Source organism: Oncorhynchus mykiss, chromosome 3 (genome assembly GCF_013265735.2).
Source record: "Oncorhynchus mykiss isolate Arlee chromosome 3, USDA_OmykA_1.1, whole genome shotgun sequence".
In the NCBI taxonomy this organism is placed as follows: domain Eukaryota; kingdom Metazoa; phylum Chordata; class Actinopteri; order Salmoniformes; family Salmonidae; genus Oncorhynchus; species Oncorhynchus mykiss.
In genome coordinates this window covers 72,502,293-72,523,123 of record NC_048567.1, presented here as the reverse complement: position 1 = coordinate 72,523,123, position 20,831 = coordinate 72,502,293, and the positions used below count along the sequence as shown (strand labels likewise).

General features: G+C 49.2%; 1 protein-coding gene across 2 annotated transcripts in view; it reads left to right on the top strand.

Moving 5' to 3' along the window:
* Window positions 1-20,831, top strand: part of LOC110520531 (rho guanine nucleotide exchange factor 7-like) — a 51,281-nt gene that overhangs the window by 19,005 nt on the left and 11,445 nt on the right. For both annotated transcript variants that reach the window (XM_036975092.1, XM_036975091.1), the window contains 12 exons: window positions 1,747-1,948; window positions 2,082-2,170; window positions 5,122-5,216; window positions 5,366-5,461; window positions 5,710-5,832; window positions 6,348-6,486; window positions 6,774-6,833; window positions 7,071-7,217; window positions 7,965-8,051; window positions 11,778-11,856; window positions 15,680-15,813; window positions 16,077-16,298. In XM_036975092.1, the coding sequence (XP_036830987.1) occupies window positions 1,747-1,948; window positions 2,082-2,170; window positions 5,122-5,216; window positions 5,366-5,461; window positions 5,710-5,832; window positions 6,348-6,486; window positions 6,774-6,833; window positions 7,071-7,217; window positions 7,965-8,051; window positions 11,778-11,856; window positions 15,680-15,813; window positions 16,077-16,298 (1,473 nt within the window). The remainder of the gene's footprint in view (window positions 1-1,746; window positions 1,949-2,081; window positions 2,171-5,121; window positions 5,217-5,365; window positions 5,462-5,709; window positions 5,833-6,347; window positions 6,487-6,773; window positions 6,834-7,070; window positions 7,218-7,964; window positions 8,052-11,777; window positions 11,857-15,679; window positions 15,814-16,076; window positions 16,299-20,831) is intronic.

The following is a 20,831-nucleotide window of genomic DNA, read 5'->3' as shown; positions in this document are numbered from 1 at the left end:
TTGTTGGCCAAGATCTCGCGAAACATGGCCCCATCCATCCTCCCCTCAATACGGTGCAGTCATCATGTCCCCTTTGCAGAAAAGCATCCCCAAAGAATGATGTTTCCACCTCCATGCTTCACGGTTGGGATGGTGTTCTTGGGGTTGTACTCATCCTGCTTCTTCCTCCAAACATGGCAAGTGGAGTTTAGACCAAAAAGCTATATTTTTGTCTCATCAGACCACATGACCTTCTCCCATTCCTCCTCTGGATCATACAGATGGTCATTGGCAAACTTCAGATGGGCCTGGACATGCGCTGGCTTGAGCAGGGGGACCTTGCGTGCGCTGCAGAATCCATGACGGCGTAGTGTGTTACTAATGGTTTTCTTTGAGACTGTGGTCTCAGCTCTCTTCAGGTCATTGACCAGGTCCTGCCGTGTAGTTCTGGGCTGATCCCTCACCTTGCTCATGATCATTGATGCCCCACGAGGTGAGATCTTGCATGGAGCCCCAGACCGAGGGTGATTGACCGTCATCTTGAACTTCTTCCATTTTCTAATAATTGCGCCAACAGTTGTTGCCCTCTCACCAAGCTGCTTGCCTATTGTCCTTTAGCCCATCCCAGCCTTGTGCAGGTCTACAATTGTATCCCTGATGTCCTTACACAGCTCTCTGGTCTTGGCCATTGTGGAGAGGTTGGAGTCTGTTTGATTGAGTGTGTGGACAGGTGTCTTTTATACAGGTACCGAGTTCAAACAGGTGCAGTTAATACAGGTAATGAGTGGAGAACAGGAGGGCTTCTTAAAGAAAAACGAACAGGTCTGTGAGAGCCGGAATTCTTACTGGTTGGTAGGTGATCAAATACTTATGTCATGCAATAAAATGCAAATGAATTACTTAAAAATTGTGATTTTCTGTATTTTTGTTTTAGATTCCGTCTCTCACAGTTGAAGTGTACCTATGATAAAAAAATTACAGACCTCTACATGCTTTGTAAGAAGGAAAACCTGCAGAATCGGCAGTGTATCAAATACTTGTTCTCCCCACTGTATGTCAAATGGAGATTTGTGTGGGCTAATCTTCAGGATTCAGGCCCTTCTTCAAGCCTTACTGAAGCTTCAGGCCCTCACTTTCTTACTCTCTTCCCAATACCATACCTCTCCTCCCTTCTCGACCTCACCCTCTCGTCTCTGCCTCCTCATCCCTCTGTCCTTTCCTCACCTCCCCCTCCCTACCTCTCATTCCACTCTCTATCTCTCCATCTCCATCTGTCCTCTTCTCTGTACCTCTTTACATTACTCCTCCTCCTCCCCTCTCTACCTCCTCCTCCCCTCTCTACCTCCTCCGCCCCTATCTACCTCCTCCTCCCCTCTCTACCTCCTCCTCCTCCCCTCTCTACCCCTCTCCCCTCCTCCCCTCTCTACCTCCTCCTCCTCCCCTCTCTACCTCCTCCTCCTCCCCTCTCTACCTCCTCCTCCCCTCTCTACCTCCTCCGCCCCTATCTACCTCCTCCTCCCCTCTCTACCTCCTCCTCCTCCCCTCTCTACCCCTCTCCCCTCCTCCCCTCTCTACCTCCTCCTCCTTCTCCCCTCTCTACCCCTCTCCCCTCCTCCCCTCTCTACCTCCTCCTCCCCTCTCTACCCCTCTCCTCCTCCTCCCTTCTCTACCTCCTCCGCCCCTATCTACCCCTCTCCCCTCCTCCCCTCTCTACCTCCTCCTCCTCCCCTCTCTACCCCTCTCCTCCCCTCCTTACCTCCCCTATAGGACATGTCTGAGGGCAGCCGGACGCAGCTATTGGTCAAGGCTCGCTTCAACTTTGAGCAGACCAATGAGGACGAGCTGTCCTTCAACAAGAGTGATGTCATCAACGTGACACGCCAGGAGGAGGGCGGCTGGTGGGAGGGGAACCTCAACGGCAAGACCGGCTGGTTCCCTAGCAACTATGTCCGTGAGATTAAAGGCCGTGGTAGGTGTCCTGTCTGTATTCCTGCAACTGGACCTCATATAGTATCAGAAAGAAAAGGTCTGATGTGGAGATAACTCATTTCTCCCTTTCTCTCTCTCTCTACTCTCTCTCTTTCTCCCCCTCTCCCTCTCAGACAAACAAGTGTCTCCCAAATCTGGGACCCTGAAGAGTCCTCCAAAAGGCTTTGACACTACAGCCATCAGCAAGACCTACTACAACCTGGTATGACCTGGTCATCATGTCTCTCTTTCCTTCTGGCTCGATGGACATTACTCTTAATGCTGTAGCTCCACCTAGTTCTCTGAATGTGTGTGTTTCCCTGACATTTTAATGTCTGTCCATGCTCTGGGTTATGGAGATGAAAGAACACGGAAATACATACCGTAATTTCTGGACTATTAAGCGCACCTGAATATAAACCACACCCATGGAATTTAAAAAAAATATGTATTTTGTACATAAATAAGCCGCACATGTCTATAAGCCGCAGGTGCCTACCGGTAAATTTAAACAAATGAACTTTACACAGCCTTTAAACGAAACACGGCTTGTAACAAAAATAAATAGGCTTTAACGAAACACGGCTTGTAACAAAAAAATAAAAAATTGCAGTAAACAGTAGCCTACCAAGAAAGTCATTGGTCACTATCTTCCTCCTCCTGTGCACTGAAACCACTGAAGCCTCAGAATTGCTTCATCCGATGTTGGATCGTTTTCATTGTCGCTCTCGTCACTTTCATCCGGAGGCAAATTCCCCGCTGAGCTCATGCTTCCCCTTCAACACGCAGCAGTCCAGCCTTTCCAAACCCGTTGATGATAGTGGATTTTTTGACAATGCTCCACGCTGTCAGGACCCACTGGCAGACTTGACCATAAGTTGCTCTTCGCCTGCGGCCCGTTTTAGTGAAGGATTTCTCCCCACTTGTCATCCAAGCCTCCCACTGAACACGGAGCGCCACCTTAAATGCACGATTTACACTGATGTCGAGTGGCTGCAAATACTTTGTTGTGCCCCCAGGAATCACAGCTGGAATTGAGTTTGTCCTCTTGATGGCTTCTTTCACAGAATCTGTTATGTGGGCCCTCATGCTGTCCAACACGAGCAATGCCTTGTTCTTGTGAAAGAATCCTCCCGGTCGCTTGCCGTAACACTCCGTATGCCATTGATGCATTAGGTCTTCCGTTATCCATCCTTTCTTGTTGACTTTCCTCTCGGGAATTTTTCTTTTGGCATCGTCTTGCGTTTAAAAATCAACATCGGTGGAAGCTTTTCCCCCGGTGCCGTGCAGCTCAGAACACAGGTGAAGTGCGTTTTTTCATGCCCAGTTGTTTTCAGCGTGACGGATGATTCGCCTTTCCTGTTGACAGTCCGAGTGAGAGGCAGGTCAAACGTCAGAGGAACCTCATCCATATTTATGAAGTCGTGCGGGCCGATGGAATGCTCCGCTATCTTTGCATCAGTGAATTTGCGGAAGTTTGAAACTTTTTCCTCGTAGTCGGGAGGGAGCCGCTGACACAGACTCGTCCGTAACCCTGATGGACAGGCCTTTACGTCTCATAAATCTTAGACACCACGATGGTCCACCTCTAAAATCCTCAAACTTCATTGCGGTGGCGATTTGTTTTGGCTTTCAGTCGGATCTGCACAGTTGAAACACCTCGGCCGTCTGCTCTCTGTGTGTTGACCCAGTCTTCAAGCTCATTTTCTAGTTCGGGCCATCTGCTTTTCTTCCCTCTGAAAGCTTTTGTTGTCTTTTTGCACTGAGTCAGTTCCTCACGCTGCTGTTTCCAACGTCTTATCATCGACTCATTAAGGCCAAGCTCCCGTGCAGCAGCTCTATTTCCTTTTCCAACAGCCAGATCGATCGCCTTCAACGTGAAAGCTGCATCATATGAATTTCTCAGTTTCTTTGCCATGATGAGGGTGACAAAATGACTACCGTAATCAGAATGATGGGAAGTTTGAGCGCGCTCGATTTACGTCATATTATGTGACGGTGCTCAGTTTTTTGGCGGCATGAATCTTGTGAAAGCGGGAAAAATCCATAAATTAGCCACGTCATTGTATAAACCGCCAGGTTCAAAGCCTGGGAATAAAGTAGCGGCTTATAGTCCGGAAATTACGGTACTATACTAGAGAGAGGGAGTCTATACACTACACCTCTCTATTTCTCCTCTCTACGCTACACCTCTCTATTTCTCCTCTCTACACTACACCTCTCTATTTCTCCTCTCTACACTACACCTCTCTATTTCTCCTCTCTACACTACACCTCTCTATTTCTCCTCTCTACGCTACACCTCTCTATTTCTCCTCTCTACGCTACACCTCTCTATTTATCCTCTCTACACTACACCTCTCTATTTCTCCTCTCTACACTACACCTCTCTATTTCTCCTCTCTACACTACACCTCTCTATTTCTCCTCTCTACACTACACCTCTCTATTTCTCCTCTCTACACTACACCTCTCTATTTCTCCTCTGTTCACTACACCTCTCTATTTCTCCTCTCTACGCTACACCTCTCTATTTCTCCTCTCTACACTACACCTCTCTATTTCTCCTCTGTTCACTACACCTCTCTATTTATCCTCTCTACGCTACACCTCTCTATTTCTCCTCTCTACACTACACCTCTCTATTTCTCCTCTGTTCACTACACCTCTCTATTTCTCCTCTCTACGCTACACCTCTCTATTTCTCCTCTCTACGCTACACCTCTCTATTTCTCCTCTCTACACTACACCTCTCTATTTCTCCTCTGTTCACTACACCTCTCTATTTCTCCTCTCTACACTACACCTCTCTATTTCTCCTCTGTTCACTACCTGACATGTCTAGTCCTGGAGTAACTCTCTGACCTGTCTAGTCCAGGAGTAACTCTCTGACCTGTCTAGTCCTGGACTATCTCCCTGTCATAGAGACTGTTTAGAGGCCCTGGGCCAATGGGAGGACAAGGGTGAGGGGTTAGGAGTCAGAGGGAGTGAAAGTGTTCAGAGTTACAAAGACACACTCTCTCCCTCTGTCTCTCTCTCTCTTTCTCTCTTTCTCTCTTTCTCTCTTTCTCTCTCTCTGTCTGTCTGTCTGTCTGTCTGTCTGTCTGTCTGTCTGTCTGTCTGTCTGTCTGTCTTTGTCTCTCTCTCTCTCTTTCTCTCTCTTTCTCCCCCCAGGTGCTGCAGAACATTCTAGAAACAGAGACAGAATATTCCAAGGACCTCCAGAGCCTTCTGACTAACTACCTCAGATCTCTCCAGAGCACAGAGAAGTAAGGTCCACTAGTAGGTCCACTGTGATGACATATGGCCGCTGGTTGGATTGGATCTACTGGCCTCACTCCAAAACTCCTGCTCTTTCCCCCTCTCATCCTCCTCTCATCCTCCTCTCCCCCTCCCCTCCCCTCTCCTCTCTCTCCAGACTGAGCAGTACAGATGTGTATCTGATCCTGGGGAACCTGGAGGAGATCAGCACCTTCCAGCAGATGCTCGTCCAATCACTGGAGGAGTGCACCAAGTAAGTCCTACCTTTCCACCAATCAGCATCACAGGGATCAGAGAAAGAACCTGTCACTGCTGGTCTAATCCAATCAGATCTGTCCTGCTGCTACTTGGGATATGTCAAGGCAGTTTCCCTTTGAGGTAAATAAAGGATATAGGGATATCTAGTGGTTAGTTGTGGTACTACAGTGGTCCTTAATTCAGTCAGCTTGTCATCGTTGTGCTACAGAGACACACATCTTGTGTGTGTTTTCCCATGTGCAGACTTCCAGAGAGCCAGCAGAAGGTAGGGAGCTTCTTCCTGAATCTCATGCCCCAGATGAAGGCTCTCTATGTGGGTTACTGCTCCAACCACCCCTCGGCAGTCAACGTGCTCACCCAGCACAGGTAACTTAGACCCCATGCAGCATGAACCTGATGTCATAGCATCCCTACTATACAACAAGGATGTATTGTTACACAAGCAACTAGTGTATGATTAGGTCTATAATTAGGTAACTATAACTAGGTCTATAATTAGACCTGTCAATTCAATTATCCCCCCTCTCCCTACCCTCTCTCTCTCCTTTCCCTACCCTCTCTCTCTCTCTCTCTCTCTCTCTCTCTCTCTCTCCTGCCCCCTCTCTCTCTCCTCTCCCCCATCTCTCTCTCCTGCCCCCCCCTCTCTCCTCTCCCCCCCCTCTCTCTCCTCTCCCCTCTCTCTCTCCTGCCCCCCCCCTCTCTCTCCTCTCCCCCTCTCTCTCTACTCTCCCGCCTCTCTCTCTCCTGCCCCCCTCTCTCCCTCCTCTCTCTCTCCTCTCCCGCCTCTCTCTCTCCTGCCCCCCCTCTCTCCCTCCTCTCCCTCCTCTCTCTCTCCTCTCCCCCTCTCTCTCTCCTGCCCCCCTCTCTCCCTCTCTATCGAGTGAGGAGCTGGGGGAGTTTATGGAGGGGAAAGGAGCCAGTAGTCCAGGTATCCTGACTCTGACCACAGGTCTCAGTAAACCCTTCATGAGGCTGGACACATACCCCACACTAACGAAGGAACTGGAAAGACACATGGAGGTGTGTGTGTGTAATAGAATGACCTCAATCACGGATGATGTATGTGTGTGTGTGTGTGTGTGTGTGACACGTGTAGGTGTGTGTTCGTAATAGAATGACCTCAATCACTGATGATGTGTGTGTGTGTGTGTGTGTAGCTGTAGAACTGTTGTCTTCTGTGTAAGAGGACGCCGTCATTCACTAATAGTGGTGTGTGTGTGTGTGTGTGTGTGTGTGTGTGTGTGTGTGTGTGTGTGTGTGTGTGTGTGTGTGTGTGTGTGTGTGTGTGTGTGTGTATATAACTGTAGGAGAGTCACCCCGACCGGCCAGACATCCAGAAGTGTATGACAACATTCAACAGCCTCTCGGTGAGTCACACCCACTCCAACATGGCCTATTGTTTCCATGGTTACCCCATTAGCAGTGACATGCGAGTCATGAGTCAACATATTATACTGTAATGATATCAGTGTATATCACTTGTACACACACAGTCATTATGTATCTATGGATGCACATTGTTACATTGTTTCTGTGGTCATGGTGCTGATGCTGTTCCCATGGCAACCCATGGTGTGGTGCTGATGGTGTTTCCGTGGCGACAGGCCCAGTGCCAGGAGGTGAGGAAGAGGAAGGAGCTGGAGCTGCAGATAGTGACTGAGTCCATCAGGCTGTGGGAGGGAGAGGACATCAGAACACTGGGCTCTGTTCTCTACACGAGTCAGGCTCTGGTTAACAGCCCAGGAGCAGAGGTCAGAGGAAAACCTAACAACAACCTCACAGTAACATTAGAATAATAACTGATGATTTTCTGATGAGGAAAACACTATTAACAGTGGCTTCTCTCTCTTACCTCTCTCTCTCTCTTTCTCTCTTCTATTATCTCTCTCTCTCTCTCTTCTCTTACCTCTCTCTCTCTTACCTCTCTCTCTCTTACCTCTCTCTCTCTCGCTCTCTCTCTCTCTCTTCTCTTACCTCTCTCTTACCTCTCTCTCTCTTCTCTTACCTCTCTCTCTTCTCTTACCTCTCTCTCTCTCTCTCTCTCTCTTACCTCTCTCTCTCTTCTCTTACCCCTCTCTCTCTCACTCTTCTCTTACCTCTCTCGCTCTCCTCTTACCTCTCTCGCTCTTCTCTTATCTCTCTCTCTCTCTCGCTCTCTCATCTCTTACCTCTCTCTCTCTTCTTTTACCTCTCTCTCCCTGTCCCTGTCCCTCTCTCTCTGTTTCTCCCTCTCTCTCTCTCTCTCTCTCTCTCTCTCTCTCTCTCTCTCTCTCTCTCCCTCTCTCTCTCTGTCTCTGTCTCTGTCTCTGTCTCTGTCTCTCTCTCCCTTTTCTTACCTCTCGCTCTTCTCTTACCTCTCTCTCTCATGTCTTACCTCTCAATCTCTCTTCTCTTACCCATCTCTCTCTCTCACTCTTCTCTTACCTTTATCTCCTCTTACCTCTCTCTCTCATGTCTTATCTCTCTCTTTCTCTGTCTCTCTCTTTCTCTCTCTCTAGGAGAAGTTGGAGCGTTACCTCATGCTCTTCCCTCATGTCCTCCTCATGCTGTCTGCCACTCCAAGGATGAGTGGCTTTATATTCCAGGTATGACCCCTGACCGCTAACCCCCTAGTCTACTACCCCTAGTCTACTACCAGGGTCATGTTCATTTGGCACCAAATGGAAGAAATTGGACTGAAACACGGAAGGGGCTACATGAACTTGTCCAATAAGAAACACACATTTTTGCTACGGCGTTCCTTAGTGACTAAGACCCAGTGTTGATGGACCACCATGTTTAGTGTGGAGTCAGATGGTGTTGATGGACCAACATGTTTAGTGTGGAGTCAGATGGTGTTGATGGACCAACATGTTTAGTGTGGAGTCAGATGGTGTTGATGGACCACCGTGTTTAGTGTGGAGTCAGATGGTGTTGATGGACCACCATGTTTAGTCAGATGGTGTTGATGGACCAACATGTTTAGTGTGGAGTCAGATGGTGTTGATGGACCACCATGTTTAGTGTGGAGTCAGATGGTGTTGATGGACCACCATGTTTAGTCAGATGGTGTTGATGGACCACCATGTTTAATGTGGAGTCAGATGGTGTTGATGGACCAACATGTTTAGTGTGGAGTCAGATGGTGTTGATGGACCAACATGTTTAGTGTGGAGTCAGATGGTGTTGATGGACCAACATGTTTAGTGTGGAGTCAGATGGTGTTGATGGACCAACATGTTTAGTCAGATGGTGTTGATGGACCACCATGTTTAGTGTGGAGTCAGATGGTGTTGATGGACCACCATGTTTAGTGTGGAGTCAGATGGTGTTGATGGACCACCATGTTTAGTGTGGATTCAGATGGTGTTGATGGACCAACATGTTTAGTCAGATGGTGTTGATGGACCACCATGTTTAGTGTGGAGTCAGATGGTGTTGATGGACCACCATGTTTAGTGTGGAGTCAGATGGTGTTGATGGACCACCATGTTTAGTGTGGAGTCAGATGGTGTTGATGGAGCAACATGTTTAGTCAGATGGTGTTGATGGACCACCATGTTTAGTGTGGAGTCAGATTTTGTTGATGGACCAACATGTTTAATCAGATGGTGTTGATGGACCACCGTGTTTAGTGTGGAGTCAGATGGTGTTGATGGACCACCATGTTGAGTCAGATGGTGTTGATGGACCACCATGTTTAGTCAGATGGTGTTGATGGACCAACATGTTTAGTGTGGAGTCAGATGGTGTTGATGGACCACCATGTTTAGTGTGGAGTCAGATGGTGTTGATGGACCACCATGTTTAGTGTGGAGTCAGATGGTGTTGATGGACCACCATGTTGAGTCAGATGGTGTTGATGGACCACCATGTTTAGTCAGATGGTGTTGATGGACCAACATGTTTAGTGTGGAGTCAGATGGTGTTGATGGACCACCATGTTTAGTGTGGAGTCAGATGTGTTGATGGACCACCATGTTTAGTGTGGAGTCAGATGGTGTTGATGGACCAACATGTTTAGTCAGATGGTGTTGATGGACCACCATGTTTAGTGTGTAGTCAGATGGTGTTGATGGACCACCATGTTTAGTGTGGAGTCAGATGGTGTTGATGGACCACCATGTTTAGTGTGGAGTCAGATGGTGTTGATGGACCAACATGTTTAGTCAGATGGTGTTGATGGACCACCATGTTTAGTGTGGAGTCAGATTTTGTTGATGGACCACCATGTTGAGTCAGATGGTGTTGATGGACCAACATGTTTAGTCAGATGGTGTTGATGGACCAACATGTTTAGTGTGGAGTCAGATGGTGTTGATGGACCACCATGTTTAGTGTGGAGTCAGATGGTGTTGATGGACCACCATGTTTAGTGTGGAGTCAGATGGTGTTGATGGACCACCATGTTTAGTCAGATGGTGTTGATGGACCACCATGTTTAGTCAGATGGTGTTGATGGACCACCATGTTTAGTGTGGAGTCAGATGGTGTTGATGGACCACCATGTTTAATGTGGAGTCAGATGGTGTTGATGGACCAACATGTTTAGTCAGATGGTGTTGATGGACCACCATGTTTAGTGTGGAGTCAGATGGTGTTGATGGACCAACATGTTTAGTCAGATGGTGTTGATGGACCAACATGTTTAGTCAGATGGTGTTGATGGACCACCATGTTTAGTCAGATGGTGTTGATGGACCACCATGTTTAGTCAGATGGTGTTGATGGACCACCATGTTTAGTCAGATGGTGATGATGGACCACCATGTTTAGTGTGGAGTCAGATGGTGTTGATGGACCAACATGTTTAGTGTGGAGTCAGATGGTGTTGATGGACCAACATGTTTAGTGTGGAGTCAGATGGTGTTGATGGACCAACATGTTTAGTGTGGAGTCAGATGGTGTTGATGGACCAACATGTTTAGTCAGATGGTGTTGATGGACCACCATGTTTAGTCAGATGGTGATGATGGACCACCATGTTTAGTGTGGAGTCAGATGGTGTTGATGGACCAACATGTTTAGTGTGGAGTCAGATGGTGTTGATGGACCAACATGTTTAGTGTGGAGTCAGATGGTGTTGATGGACCAACATGTTTAGTCAGATGGTGATGATGGACCACCATGTTTAGTGTGGAGTCAGATGGTGTTGATGGACCACCATGTTTAGTGTGGAGTCAGATGGTGTTGATGGACCAACATGTTTAGTGTGGAGTCAGATGGTGTTGATGGACCAACATGTTTAGTCAGATGGTGTTGATGGACCACCATGTTTAGTGTGGAGTCAGATGGTGTTGATGGACCAACATGTTTAGTCAGATGGTGTTGATGGACCAACATGTTTAGTCAGATGGTGTTGATGGACCACCATGTTTAGTCAGATGGTGTTGATGGACCACCATGTTTAGTCAGATGGTGTTGATGGACCACCATGTTTAGTGTGGAGTCAGATGGTGTTGATGGACCAACATGTTTAGTCAGATGGTGTTGATGGACCAACATGTTTAGTCAGATGGTGTTGATTGACCACCATGTTTAGTCATATGGTGTTGATGGACCACCATGTTTAGTCAGATGGTGTTGATGGACCACCATGTTTAGTGTGGAGTCAGATGGTGTTGATGGACCAACATGTTTAGTCAGATGGTGTTGATGGACCAACATGTTTAGTCAGATGGTGTTGATGGACCACCATGTTTAGTCAGATGGTGTTGATGGACCACCATGTTTAGTGTGGAGTCAGATGGTGTTGATGGACCACCATGTTTAGTCAGATGGTGTTGATGGACCACCATGTTTAGTGTGGAGTCAGATGGTGTTGATGGACCACCATGTTTAGTCAGATGGTGTTGATGGACCAACATGTTTAGTCAGATGGTGTTGATGGACCACCATGTTTAGTGTGGAGTCAGATGGTGTTGATGGACCAACATGTTTAGTGTGGAGTCAGATGGTGTTGATGGACCAACATGTTTAGTGTGGAGTCAGATGGTGTTGATGGACCAACATGTTTAGTGTGGAGTCAGATGGTGTTGATGGACCAACATGTTTAATCAGCTGGTGTTGATGGACCACCATGTTTAGTGTGGAGTCAGATGGTGTTGATGGACCAACATGTTTAGTGTGGAGTCAGATGGTGTTGATGGACCAACATGTTTAGTGTGGAGTCAGATGGTGTTGATGGACCACCATGTTTAGTCAGATGGTGTTGATGGACCACCATGTTGAGTCAGATGGTGTTGATGGACCAACATGTTTAGTCAGATGGTGTTGATGGACCACCATGTTGAGTGTGGAGTCAGATGGTGATGATGGCTTCTTGTCTACAGGGGAAGCTGCCACTGTCTGGTATGACTGTGACCCCGCTAGAGGACAGTGAGACCCACAAAAACTCCTTTCAGCTTTCTGGTAAGACGACTGTGGTGTGTGTGATGTGTGTTTTGTGTATAATGTGTGTTTTGTGTATAATGTGTGTGTTATTTTTATTTCACCTTTATTTAACCAGGTAGGCCAGTTGAGAACAAGTTCTCATTTACAACTGTGACCTGGCCAAGATAAAGCAAAACAGTTTGACACATACAACAACACAGAGTTACACATGGAATAAACAAACATACAATCAATAATACAGTAGAGAAATCTATATACATCATGTACAAATGAGGTGAGATAAGAGAGGTAAGGCAATAAATAGGCCATGGGTGTAACGGTGTTCGTCTATAGGAGGAGAAGAAGCGGACCAAAGCGCAGCGTGGTGGTTACTCATGTTCTTTAATTAATGGAAACTGAACGATACATGAAATAACTTAACTCTACAAAAACAACAAACGGAACGTGAAAACCTATACAGCCTATCCTGTGAAAACAAACACAGTGACAGGAACAATCACCCACCAACAAACAGTGAAACCCAGGCTACCTAAGTATGATTCTCAATCAGAGACAACTAATGACACCTGCCTCTGATTGAGAACCATACTAGGCCGAAAACATAGAACTGACCCAAAACATAGAAAAACGAACATAGACTGCCCACCCAACTCACGCCCTGACCATACTAAATAAATACAAAAAACAAAGGAAATAGAGGTCAGAACGTGACAGTACCCCCCCCCAAAGGTGCGGACTCCGGCCGCAAAACCTTGACCTATAGGGGAGGGTCTGGGTGGGCGTCTGTCCGCGGTGGCGGCTCTGGCGCGGGACGCGGACCCCACTTCGCCATTGTCTTAGTCCGCCGTATTGTCCGCCTCCGTGGCTTACTCCCCATGCCCACCCCTCTCAATGACCCCACTGGACAGAGGGGCTGCTTGGGACAGAGGGGCAGCTCGGGACAGAGGTGAAGCAGCAGCTCGGGACAGAGGGGCAGCTGCTCGGGACAGAGGGGCAGCTGCTCGGGACAGAGGGGCAGCTGCTCGGGACAGAGGGGCAGCTGCTCGGGACAGAGGGGCAGCTGCTCGGGACAGAGGGACAGCTGCTCGGGACAGAGGGACAGCTGCTCGGGACAGAGGGACAGCTGCTCGGGACAGAGGGGCAGCTGCTCCGGGCGGAGGGGCTCTAGCGGCCCCTGGCTGACTGGCGGCACTGGCGGCCCCTGGCTGACTGGCGGCACTGGCGGCCCCTGGTTGACTGGCGGCACTGGCGGCCCCTGGCTGACGGGCGGCACTGGCGGCCCCTGGTTGACTGGCGGCACTGGCGGCCCCTGGCTGACGGGCGGCACTGGCGGCCCCTGGCTGACGGGCGGCACTGGCGGCCCCTGGCTGACGGGCGGCATTGGCGGCTCCTGGCAGACGGGCGGCACTGGCGGCGCTGGGCAGACGGGCGGCACTGGCGGCGCTGGGCAGACGGGCGGCACTGGCGGCGCTGGGCAGACGGGCGGCGCTGGCGGCGCTGGGCAGACGGGCGGCGCTGGCGGCGTTGGGCAGACGGGCGGCGCTGGCGGCGCTGGGCAGACGGGCGGCGCTGGGCAGACGGGCGGCGCTGGGCAGACGGGAGGCTCCGGCAGAGGCGCCGGACAGGCGGGAGGCTCCAGCAGAGGCGCCGGACAGGCGGGAGGCTCCGGCAGAGGCGCCGGACAGGCGGGAGGCTCCGGCAGAGGCGCCGGACAGGCGGGAGGCTCCGGCAGAGGCGCCGGACAGGCGGGAGGCTCCGGCAGAGGCGCCGGACAGGCGGGAGGCTCCGGCCGAGGCGCCGGACAGGCGGGAGGCTCCGGCAGAGGCGCCGGACAGGCGGGAGGCTCCGGCAGCGGCGCCGGACAGGCGGGAGGCTCCGGCAGAGGCGCCGGACAGACGGGAGACTCCGGCAGAGGCGCCGGACAGACGGGAGACTCCGGCAGCGCTGGAGAGGAGGAAGGCTCTGGTAGCGCCGGAGAGGCGGGAGACTCCGGCAGCGCTGGAGAGGAGGAAGGCTCTGGACGGATGGGCCGGAGAGACAGCCTGGTACGGGGAGCTGCCACCGGAGGGCTGGGGTGTGGAGGTGGTGACGGATAGACCGGGCCGTGCAGGCGCACTGGAGCTCTTGAGCACCGAGCCTGCCCAACCTTACCCGGTTGAATGGTCCCGGTCGCCCTGCCAGTGCGGCGAGGTGGAATAGCCCGCACTGGGCTATGCAGGCGAACCGGGGACACCGTGCGCAAGGCTGGTGCCATGTAAGCCGGCCCAAGGAGACGCACTGGAGACCAGATGCGTAGAGCCGGCTTCATGGCACTTGGCTCGATGCCCACTCTAGCCCGGCCGATACGCGGAGCTGGAATGTACCGCACCGGGCTGTGCACCCGCACTGGGGACACCGTGCGCTCCACAGCATAACACGGTGCCTGCCCGGTCTCTCTAGCCCCCCGGTAACCACAGGAAGTTGGCTCAGGTCTCCTACCTGGCGTAGCCATACTCCCTGTTAGCCCCCCCCCAAGAAATTTTTGGGGCTGACTCCCGGGCTTCCATCCACGACGCCGCGCTGCCTCCTCATACCAGCGCCTCTCCGCTTTCGCCGCCTCCCGTTCTTCCTTGGGGCGGCGATACTCTCCTGGCTGAGCCCAAGGTCCTTTACCGTCTAGTTCGTCCTCCCATGTCCAATCCTCCTCGCGCTGCTCCTGCTGCTGCTTTCTCCTTTGCCCATTACCACACCGCTTGGTCCTGTTGTGGTGGGTGATTCTGTAACGGTGTTCGTCTATAGGAGGAGAAGAAGCGGACCAAAGCGCAGCGTGGTGGTTACTCATGTTCTTTAATTAATGGAAACTGAACGATACATGAAATAACTTAACTCTACAAAAACAACAAACGGAACGTGAAAACCTATACAGCCTATCCTGTGAAAACAAACACAGTGACAGGAACAATCACCCACCAACAAACAGTGAAACCCAGGCTACCTAAGTATGATTCTCAATCAGAGACAACTAATGACACCTGCCTCTGATTGAGAACCATACTAGGCCGAAAACATAGAACTGACCCAAAACATAGAAAAACGAACATAGACTGCCCACCCAACTCACGCCCTGACCATACTAAATAAATACAAAAAACAAAGGAAATAGAGGTCAGAACGTGACAATGGGGGCAAAATAATTACAATATCGCAATTAAACACTGGAGTGATAGATGTGCAAGTTGAAATACTGGTGTGCATAAGAGCAGAAAAACTAAATCAAATATGGGGATGAGGTAGTTGGATGGGCTATTTACAGATGGGCTATTTACAGGTGGTCTGTGAACAGGTGCAGTGATCGGTAAGCTGCTCTGACAGCTGATGCTTAATGTTATAGAGGGAGATATGAGTCTCCAACTTCAGTGATTTAAAAAAAATTGTTCCAGTCAGTGGCAGCATAGAACTGGAAGGAAAGGAGGTGTTGGCTTTGGGGGAGACCAGTGAAATATACCGGCTGGAGCGCATGCTACAGGTGGGTGTTGTTATGGTGACCAGTGAGCTGAGATAATGCAGAGCTTTACCTAGCAAAGACTTATAGATGACCTGGAGCCAGTGGGTTTGGCAACGAATATGAAGCGAGGGCCAGCCAACGAGAGCATACAGGTCGCAGTGGTGGGTAGTATATGGGGCTTTGGTGACAAAACGGATGGCACTGTGATAGACTGCATCCAATTTGCTGAGTAGAGTGTTGGAGGCTATATGTTTTGTGTATAATGTGTGTTTTGTGTATAATTTGTGTGTATAATGTGTGTGTGTGTATAATGTGTGTAATGTGTGTATAATGTGTGTAATGTGTGTTTGTTTCCAGGCCGTCTATTTGAGTGTCTTCAGGTGGTGTGTAACAGTCAGCAGGACCTGCAGGACTGGGTGGACCATCTGACCCGGCAGACTAGACAAGCCACCGCCCCCAGCCACAAACCCCTCACGGTCCCCTGCCACACGGTCAGTAACACACACACAAGCATGCACACTTCGGGTGAATTGGTCATGTGTGTAATCTGCAAGCTCTGGGAAATACATTTGAATTTCATAAAACTTCTCTCTCCTCTCATTCTCTCATTTTCCTCTCCATTTCCTTTTCCTCTCCTTCCTTTTCCTTTTCCTCTCCTCTCCTCTCCTCTCCTCTCCTCTCCTCTCCTCTCCTCTCCTCTCCTCTCCTCTCCTCTCCTCTCCTCTCCTCTCCTCTCCTCTCCTCCCTCCATCAGTTGCCCTCCCACCCTTTGACTCCATCCCGTCATGCAGAGGGCTGTGCGATGACTGTGGCCCCAGCCTACCACACCCTGCCCCACCCCTCATCACACGGGGCTCCACACAGCACCATGATGTGGGGGCCTCTGGAGCCCCCCAACACCCCCAAACCCTGGAGCCTCAGCTGCCTGCGTCCTGCACCCCCCCTCAGGCCCTCTGCAGCACTCTGCTACAAGGAGGTAGGGGAGAGTGTGTGTGTGATGGGCAAGGAGGATGTGTGTGTGATGGGCAAGGAGGATGTGTGTGTGATGGGCAAGGAGGATGTGTGTGTGATGGGCAAGGAGGATGTGTGTGTGATGGGCAAGGAGGATGTGTGTGTGATGGGCAAGGAGGATGTGTGTGTGATGGGCAAGGAGGATGTGTGTGTGATGGGCAAGGAGGATGTGTGTGTGATGGGCAAGGAGGATGTGTGTGTGATGGGCAAGGAGGATGTGTGTGTGATGGGGAATGCCTTGTGGAAGTAAGAAAAGGCTAGTTCAACATCAGGGATTAATTCCATTCTATTTCATTCAATGTTAGATACATCATGTAGAAAACCTTGAATATCAAACCGCTTCCAGTTTCTTTTCGTAATGACACGTGGAGATTTCTTAGGAATATTACCATCTCTTACACAGGGAATAGCACAGTGATCACTTATGTTATTTGTAAAAATACCAGAAGCATTAAAACGATGAGGAGTTTTGGTTAAGATCAAATCAATCAAAGAGGATTTCAGAGAATATTTTATATTCAACCTAGTTACACTGTTGACACTCTGAGTGAGATTGTAGGTATTGCACAGAATTTTAAGTTGATCAGAGCTAGATGTTATCCAGTCCTGATTCAGATCACCCATCAGGACAAACTCAGAGTTGACATGCTGTGATAATCTGAAAATACAACCCAGAGAGCCAACAGTAGCAGATGGTCTATAACAACAAGATACAACAATACCTAAAGATGAGCCAACAGTAGCAGATGGTCTATAACAACAAGATACAACAATATCTAAAGATGAGCCAACAGTAGCAGATGGTCTATAACAACAAGATACAACAATATCTAAAGATGAGCCAACAGTAGCAGATGGTCTATAACAACAAGATACAACAATATCTAAAGATGAGCCAACAGTAGCAGATGGTCTATAACAACAAGATACAACAATATCTAAAGATGAGCCAACAGTAGCAGATGGTCTATAACAACAAGATACAACAATACCTAAAGATGAGCCAACAGTAGCAGATGGTCTATAACAACAAGATACAACAATACCTAAAGATGAGCCAACAGTAGCAGATGGTCTATAACAACAAGATACAACAATACCTAAAGATGAGCCAACAGTAGCAGATGGTCTATGACAACAAGATACAACAATACCTAAAGATGAGCCAACAGTAGCAGATGGTCTATAACAACAAGATACAACAATATCTAAAGATGAGCCAACAGTAGCAGATGGTCTATAACAGCAAGATACAACAATACCTAAAGATGAGCCAACAGTAGCAGATGGTCTATAACAACAAGATACAACAATACCTAAAGATGAGCCAACAGTAGCAGATGGTCTATAACAACAAGATACAACAATACCTAAAGATGAGCCAACAGTAGCAGATGGTCTATAACAACAAGATACAACAATATCTAAAGATGAGCCGAGGTTTGGGTTCAGAGACAGATATTCAAATTGCTGAGGTTTAGTAACAGAAGTCAGAACGACCCCAGAGAACTTGTATTTTATGTATACAGCAACACCACCACCCTTAGATTTACCATCTGTACCAAAAACATTGTAACCATTTATGCCAATATTTTTGTCTGTAATAGATTTTTTAAGCCAGGTTTCAGAAAGCATCAATACATCCGAGTCGGCAGTTTTTATCCATATATTCACAAAATCAAGCTTCGGCAGGAGACTTCTTACATTCATATGCAAAAACTTCAGGCCGCTCTGACTACTTAATTCAGCAGGGGTAAGAATGTCAGGACCTGGATTAGACTGGACATTTCCAGACAACAGAAGCAGCAAGATAATGGCAAGTCTAGATCGGGGGTTACAACATTTGGAGTTACAGACAGCAGTTGAAGGAGAATCCAGAGTCACCAGAGTCTTTAACATCACATATTACAGGGGATGTGTGAAGTCCAGAGACATGGTTCAGTACCAAGAGAACAGTCCTGACGTAAGAGCAAGAGTCCCATTTCTACCATATTGTTCGGGAGAAATGTGCATAGTTCTCGTGTGCATTTCCGGAGCAAGCGTGGGGTCTCCCACAATACTGGAGGGAGAAACAATCATATATTTTCATCATTCACAGTGCAACGGGCTCTAAATGTATCGCCAACATTGTAAAAGCCAAGGGTAGACACTAGCAAAATGAACAACAACAGCATGTTTGATAAAGGCCCTAAAAGTCACTAATCAAATAGTTCAACTGCTGATGAAAAAAAGTCAGCGATGTATGTGTATGATGTAGACGAGCAAAGCTCCGGGGAGAGAGAGAGAAGAGGCGAGGGCACCTGTACAATAATGGGAGAGACAGACCAGGGCAGGCAGGGAGCAGGCAGGCAGACAGGCAGAGAGCTCTGGTCAACAGCGCACATGAATCCTTGGTCGGGGATGTGTGTGTGATGTGGAGGGAGGATGTGTGTGTGATGGGGAGGGAGAGTGTGTGTGATGGAAGGGAGAGTGTGTGTGATGGAAGGGAGAGTGTGTGTGATGGGAGGGAGAGTGTGTGTGATGGGAGGGAGAGTGTGTGTGATGGGAGGGAGAGTGTGTGTGATGGGAGGGAGAGTGTGTGTGATGGGAGGGAGAGTGTGTGTGATGGGAGGGAGAGTGTGTGTGATGGGAGGGAGAGTGTGTGTGATGGGAGGGAGAGTGTGTGTGATGGGGAGGGAGAGTGTGTGTGATGGGAGGGAGAGTGTGTGTGATGTGGAGGGAGGATGTGTGTGTGATGTGGAGGGAGAGTGTGTGTGATGGGAGGGAGAGTGTGTGTGATGTGGAGGGAGGATGTGTGTGTGATGGGGAGGGAGAGTGTGTGTGATGGAAGGGAGAGTGTGTGTGATGGGAGGGAGAGTGTGTGTGATGTGGAGGGAGGATGTGTGTGTGATGGGGAGGGAGAGTGTGTGTGATGGGAGGGAGAGTGTGTGTGATGTGGAGGGAGGATTTGTGTGTGATGGGGAGGGAGAGTGTGTGTGATGGAAGGGAGAGTGTGTGTGATGGTAGGGAGAGTGTGTGTGATGGGAGGGAGAGTGTGTGTGATGGGAGGGAGAGTGTGTGTGAAGGAAGGGAGAGTGTGTGTGATGGGGAGGTAGAGTGTGTGTGATGGGAGGGAGAGTGTGTGTGATGGGGAGGTAGAGTGTGTGTGATGGGAGGGAGAGTGTGTGTGATGGGAGGTAGAGTGTGTGTGATGGGGAGGGAGAGTGTGTGTGATGGGAGGGAGAGTGTGTGTGATGGGAGGGAGAGTGTGTGTGATGGGAGGGAGAGTGTGTGTGATGGGGAGGTAGAGTGTGTGTGATGGAAGGGAGAGTGTGTGTGATGGGAGGGAGAGTGTGTGTGATGGGAGGGAGAGTGTGTGTGATGGGAGGGAGAGTGTGTGTGATGGGAGGGAGAGTGTGTGTGATGGGGAGGTAGAGTGTGTGTGATGGGAGGGAGAGTGTGTGTGATGTGGAGGGAGAGTGTGTGTGATGGGAGGGAGAGTGTGTGTGATGGGAGGGAGAGTGTGTGTGATGGGATGGAGGATATGTGTGTGATGGGGAGGTAGAGTGTGTGTGATGGGAGGGAGAGTGTGTGTGATGGGAGGGAGAGTGTGTGTGATGGGGATGGAGGATATGTGTGTGATGGGAGGGAGAGTGTGTCAATAGAAACTGTTATGTGTGTGGGTGAGTTTGAGTGACATGGTTTATTTGTGTTGTTCATTTCCATCTCACTTTCTCTCTCTCTCTTACCTCTCTCTCTCTCTCTTTTACCTCTCTCTCTCTCCTCTCTCTCTCTTTTGCCTCTCTTAACTCTCGCTCTCTCTCTTACCTCTCTCTCTCTTGCCTCTCGCTCTCTCTTACCTCTCTCTTACCTCTCTCTCTTACCTCTTTCTCTTACCTCTCTCTCGTACCTCTCTCTCTTACCTCTCGCTCTCTCTTACCTCTCTCTCTTACCTCTCTCTCTTACCTCTCTCTCTCTCTCTCTCTTCTCTTACCTCTCTTTCTCTCTCTCAACTCTCTCTCTTACCTCTCTCTCTCTCTCTTACCTCTCTCTCTCTCCTCTCTCTCTCTTTTGCCTCTCTTAACTCTCGCTCTCTCTCACCTCTCTCTCTTACCTCTCTCTCTCTCTTACCTCTCTCTCTTACTTCTCGCTCTCTTACCTCTCTCTTTCCTCTCTCTCTCTCTCTCTCTCTCTCTCTCTCTCTCTCTCTTACCTCTCTCTCTCTCTTTCCTCTCTCTCTCTCACCTCTCTCTCGCGCTCTCTGTTAAGAGAATTATGTTCTCAATGTTCATAACTTCAATTAAACTACTCGGTCTGCTACCAAGAATGTGTAAGATTCTTGTTGAAATGAAACAGACAAAGGCCAGTCTACAATAGTCAGCAACATTTATTTACGAGAGCTCTGCCAATAATTTCATGTACATTGGTTTATATATCTCCCATTTCGTCATAAATGTCCCTCCTCCTCTCAGACAATGACACTATAGTTTACAAGTCTTCTCCTACTCATACATTGCTT